At 37.1% G+C, this 6,000-nt stretch overlaps 1 protein-coding gene across 5 annotated transcripts in view; it reads right to left on the minus strand.

Moving 5' to 3' along the window:
• The window catches only part of WDR19 (WD repeat domain 19), a 113,182-nt gene extending 108,037 nt beyond the window's left edge, over positions 1-5,145 (minus strand). For 4 of the 5 annotated variants that reach the window (XM_030314025.1, XM_030314024.1, XM_030314022.1 and 1 more), the window contains exons 1-4: positions 5,107-5,145; positions 2,677-2,768; positions 2,084-2,149; positions 117-242 (exon numbers count right to left, since the gene is read on the minus strand). In XM_030314025.1, coding sequence (XP_030169885.1) covers positions 117-242; positions 2,084-2,149; positions 2,677-2,768; positions 5,107-5,112 — 290 coding nt within the window. In that variant the 5' untranslated portion in view covers positions 5,113-5,145. Of the gene's footprint in view, positions 1-116; positions 243-2,083; positions 2,150-2,676; positions 2,769-5,106 lie in introns of those variants that run through there. The other variant, XM_030314027.1, reaches the window with a different exon arrangement.
• Positions 5,146-6,000: the final 855 nt, after the last annotated feature.

The raw sequence follows: 6,000 nt of genomic DNA on the forward strand, positions 1-6,000 counted from the left end.
TCAAACCCACGAACCATGAGATCATGATCTGAGCTGAAACCAAGAGTTGGACACCCAGGTGCCTCCACATAATCATATTTCTAAGTGAAGATTTAAAATAAAAAAGTTATTCTTACCTCATACCACTGTCTAACTGGCTGGTTTTATTTGTGTTGGCATCCCATAGATAAATGCAACTAGATTTCTCTGCAATCACTGCTAGGATATCTCCATCTTTATCCCAATCCATAGCAACACAGTTACTTTTAAAAAAGAAAGCAAAATATCACTATACTTTTTCTTACAGCAAGGGAAAGAAATTTAAAAATCTATTTGTGATTTTTATTTATAGCAAGACCAATGTACTTTGAATAGGTCATAAACTTTCTAAAGTGAGAAATACAATTCACTATTCACTGCGTAGATTACACTAAGTTAAAATTTTTGTTGTTGTTGAGAGGATGGGAAAAATTTAAATTCTATTTTAAATATAATTTATATATACTACATTAAATATAATTACACATAGTAAGTTAGCAGATTTTTCTTACATCCTATAAAGAACCTGGCCTTTTGGTAAGACAAACTCATCAAGTACCTCTACAAAGAAATCACATCTGGAATCAAGAGGTAATTTGTATGACCAAATGTCAAAAGGTCACTTCAGATTTACAGAGAAAGAGAAGTTACTGATAAAAAATGAAGTTATATCTACACAAATTGGGTATAAAACAGATCAAGGTTGGGTAGATGTGGGATTGCAAATAATGGAAAAACTGGATTTTGAAGTGGTAAGAAATGTTATTTTCATTTTATATTATAACAGAGTAAGAGTGATTTGATTAAAATGACAAAAGTTATAAATAGGAAATGCTTTTTTAAAAATGTTACAATTGAAAATTATTCCAAAGTGTTTATCATAATTCAAAAACTTCCTTGAGAATTAACTTTTTCTTCTCTGATTTTCATTTTGAGACTCTGCTCTTGGATATCGGCTAAGCCATACTCAGTTTTATAGTTAAGACAATTATTTCAATCACTTTATTCTTCAAAATTAATTTTCTCTAATATTTTCAGAGATTAGGGGAGTTTGGAAGAGGGAAGCTTTCAAATTTTTGATAAAATCATCTAACAAAGGCAATACATAAAGCTATTTTATTTATCTGCAGATCCTCTGTCAGTCGAATTTAACTATGATAAATACAGCAAAATAATTCAAAGGTAAAAAAAAATATATATAGCTAACATATAACCAATAGAGGTCACAGAGATCATGCAAAAACCCCATACAATTTACTCAAAGAAGGTCCTTACTAAGTGCCTTTTTGTTTTTAGACATAATTACAACTATTTTGACTTCTGTTTTCCATAATATAGAAAACAAAAGCAACAGTTAAGAGGCGATGGGAAACACCAAAATGGTGGCATCAGGTGAGTGGGGCAGAGAAGGAGGTGGGAAAGGCTGTCAGAGACCAACGGAAGTAAAACAACCTTTGCAAAGATGGTGGCAGTAAACCACAGAAAACAGACATGAATTTGAAAAGCATGGCAGCATAAGACCATTTAGATGAGGAACTCTACACACCTTAGTAACCATTGAGACTATCAATAAAATAATACAGGTAATTTACAAAGAATCATCAAAAATGCTTAAGTTATATTTTGTGTAATCTAGAATGATTTCCTGAAAACAGAATGTCTTTGTCATTTAAAAAGTATGTGGAAAGTAACTATTTTCCAACAATTTGTGAAATGCTATAGGGATGTGGATTTATCTTCTCTGCCTATCCACACACACACACACACACACACACACACACAGGCTTATTTATAATTAAATAAGTATTCTTCCATATAGACTCATTTATAATTATACTTTAAGGCTTCCCTCTGAATGTATGGAGGTTATAAATATCAACTCTATCTGTTTACATGTTTTACTAACAACTTATGTATAAAAAAATCTCTTTGCAATAAAAAAAGCAAAAGAGATACAGATTATATATATGTGGTAAAATTCTATTTGATTATACTTTTAAGGCAATACTGTTTTTATCTTTTAGGAAACAAAGCTTGAAAAAGTTTTTGACCCACCTCTACTTACCCAGGTAAGTTAATTTCACTTCTTTTCTGACCATGGCGATCAAAGATTTTCACAATATGATCAGCTCTAAAAGCAATTAGAACACAAAAATATAATCTGTTTCTTTTTATTTATATACATTAAAAAAATTAAGCTGCCATTCAAGTGATTTCAGTGATCTCTCATGACAGTTTCATAATTTGTACCTACAAAGTTATTATCAGGGAAAAGACTTTATGAACTGTGATTTTTTTTTTAGGTTTATTTATTTATTTTTGAGAGAGAGAGTGAGAGAGAGAGAGAGCAGGGGAAGGAGAGAGAGGAGAGAGAGACAATCCCAAGCAGGCTCCACACCATCAGTGCAGAGCCCAAAGTCAGGCTCAAACTCACAAACTGGGAGATCATGACCTGAGCCAAAACCCAAAAGCCTGATGCTTAACCAACTGAGCCATCCAGGCGCCTCTGAACTGTGATGTTAATGAAGATGAATGTATTACTTTTCCCACTGTACAACCACCATACAAGAACTTCTACTAAACAAATGGTGTGGTAATACAGGCATACAAGCCTCTGAAGTCAGGATGATTTACTTAAAGCATTCATTGATTTCTTACCCTGTTACTGCAAGGTAGTTTCCTGATGTTTTTTGCCAGGTGAATTGTATTGGTGTGCCAAGCCAAGGCCTTTCTATCAGTGAGAAAACACGCTAAAAAGGCAAACGCAATTTTTATATTTTCAAAACATACAATTAAGGGTTGGTCAAAGACACCAAAACACGATCATGAAAACAGTAGAATTCAGGATGGTAAAGGCTTATTGTTAGAACTTATCCAGAAAAAGTCAATAATATAACAAACAAAATTACTAATCAGATCAAGCAACCAATCAAAAAATTTCCACAATTTGGCTGTTAAAGTATGGACCTTAGTACACACAGGAAAGCAGTTATAAAATTTGGTTTTAAATGTTTTGAATATTAATTTCATGAAAATTATAATTTTAATGTTTTATATGTTAAAGAGTAAAATAACTTAAACTTGAATTTAGCTAATAATCATTAGCTAAATGGAGTTTAGCATGGCATGGAGTTTTTAAACTTAACAAAACTACCATTTAAAAAATCTTAAGCGTGATAAAAATACAAATGTCTATCCTTCATTCAAAATTATTTTCTTCCTTTACCCATTAGTTATACTTACTTCATCATTAAGTGCTTAATTTTGCTATTGGGTGGACAGTGTATCAGCTGAGAAGCCTTTCTTTTCACTTAGTCAAGAACTGGGGTATCCAATATGGAAGCCACAAATCACAGGTGGACTTGAAATTTTATTAAGGGCTTGAAATGTAGGTAGTATGAATTTAGATGTGTTGTAAATATAGAATACATACACATTTCAAGGACTATGAAAAATGTGAACTATCTCATTGATATTTTATATTGATTACATATTGAAACAATATTTTGGATATACTAGATAAAATAAAGTATATTATTTAAATTAATCTTACCTGTTTCTTTTAAAACATTTTAATGTGGCTACTAAAATTTTTAAATTACACTGGCTCACATTAAATTTATATCAAACAATATTGATCTAAAACTATTAAGAACATAAGCTTGAATGAAAAAATTTAGATTTTAATATTAGGTTAAATTATAAATAATTAGGTTAAATCATAGACCATATCTAGGCATATGAAGTTTAAATACTACAGCTGGCTTGGCAAGGCTAGTGGCTACACAAAACTCATCCAATGCTTAAAATTAAACACCAATCAATTTGGTGTGTTAAGTGGATGAAATCCACCTCTATTGAAAACAGGTGCACCTCTATAATCAAAGGTGCATTCACATTTTGTGGAGCAGGAAAACACCTTGAAGGAAAAAAAAAAGCATAAAAGCATCTTTTGCAATTTTGTGACAACATGACCTAGAACCCCTTTATTCAAGCGATGCATCCTTAAATTTCATTAGCTTCATGGTCGCGCTCTTCTAGCTGTGACCTTACAGATTATTTTTCTTCAGTGGAGCTATATATACATGCTCCATATACAGTGCACAGGAAAAGTGCTAGCTTCAAAACCAGAAAACCAGATTTTGGTTTTGCTTTTTACTTACTAGCTGCAGGGCTTAATTAAAACAAGTAGCTCAAATTGCCTCAAGCACAAAATTCTCAACTGTAAACCAGGAATAATATCTTCTCCCTTCTGATACTTCATAAATTGTGAAGTGCTTTAGAAATGTTATGATTACCGGTCAATTCCAATTTCCACGCTAATAGCCACGAGGAATCATTACGACTTAATTACTTTTTAAACTGAGCTATCCATTTCTTGTCAGATCAGGGCTGTACTATCGCTGTAGTAAAGCGGATAGGTGAATCGGCAGTAGCCACTGACGTGGAATGGAGTTCACTAGAAGCCCAAACCTAGGAACGGTGCGTGCAGAGGATGATGCTCTCGAGGGAGACCTGCGTGTGCAAGTGCAGTTTTCTCCGTGAATAATGTACATTAGCCACTGAGTGATTTCTACATTAGATCAGTCACTGGCGATACAATTTGACATTATTCTTTCGGAAGCTTTTCACTCTTTTAAAGGCACTGAGTACGGCTTGCTAGAGGCTCAGCTGCAGGAAAAGCAGCAGCTGGTGACACCCAATCCAGTCAATTTCACCGCAACCTTCCAAACGCAGACCGCTCTTTTCGCGGTGTGAAGTTCCTAGTCTCTTCAGATCCAATCTGCTCATTTCGGGCCATGCCCGCCTTCCCTCTGCCCTCACCACTTCAACTCGGTTCGCGGTGCCAGAAATGAGGCCTCCCTCTCCGCCTTCTCCTCCTCTCCAGTTTTCTTTCCTTTCCCTCCTTCCTTCAACTTCGCTGCAGCTTTCCTCCCCCCAGGCCACCGGCTCTCTTGCCCCCTCCTCTAACGCATTCAGGACGGGGGAGAGGGCACCGGCTCCTAACCTCAAAATGACGCTCAGCGGGCTAAGAGCCAGTGGTCGCGTTTTCCCGCCCCCACCCCCGGGGGTTTGTAAGTTATTTACCTTCATCTCAAGGCTCGAGCGGCCGCGCGATCTGGCAAATGCGCAGGCGCAGCTGGCCTCCTCCAAGAGGGCTAACGCGTTCCCGTCACCCAGGAGACCGCAGGAACAGTAACCAATCAGCGAGCACTAGCTGAAGGGCGGTGCCTCGTGGGGGTCCTCCTCAGGGGAGGGCGGGAGGCGCGGACTGGAATCACGTGACTCTGGCGGACGTAGGCCGACTCGCGTCAGGTCTTGCGGCTACTTGATTTCCTGGTTGAGCTCTGATTGGATGAGTCCCGGGGACTTGCTCGAGGGAGGTGGGTTCTGTGAGCCCTGAAAGGCGCCTGCGTAAACTTCGTCTGCTGGTTAGTAAGATGCCCATGGTGGCGGGTTCGGGGCGCCGAGAATCAAGAAAACGAACACTGGATGTTGGATGAAAGGAAAATGGGAATTTGCTCTTGGGGCAAATACTCTTACACAGTCAGCGCAAAGAGGACTTGGATGGGCTCGTGTGTCATCTTTTTTTCCTTTCCAGGCTTCTGGGGTAGAAGAAATAGGATGTGAGAAGTAGGTTTTTTTCAAGGCGTTAATAGGACAACTAAATTGGGCAAGAAAATGAGCACTAATTGCTTCTTTAGACTTTGGACCTGGCAGCTTTTCCCCAAATAGTATGCCCTACCATAGATCTATGCGTTATTATTTAGCATATGAAAGTACTTCTTTTGCCAACATGTCTGAAAGTGCTGAACAACCCACACCTTTCTTTTCGTTATTAGGTAAGAATCTTATTGACCTGCAGGAAATGAAATGATTTCAAAGAACTAATGATGGGTGTTACATTCTCAAGTAGGGTACTGTTCCCTGGCGTGGGGGTGTTGTTTAATTTACGCTTCCCTTTAGTTTCAGGTGCGAGAC

The sequence above is a fragment of the Lynx canadensis genome, chromosome B1, assembly GCF_007474595.2.
Source record: "Lynx canadensis isolate LIC74 chromosome B1, mLynCan4.pri.v2, whole genome shotgun sequence".
NCBI lineage: Eukaryota > Metazoa > Chordata > Mammalia > Carnivora > Felidae > Lynx > Lynx canadensis.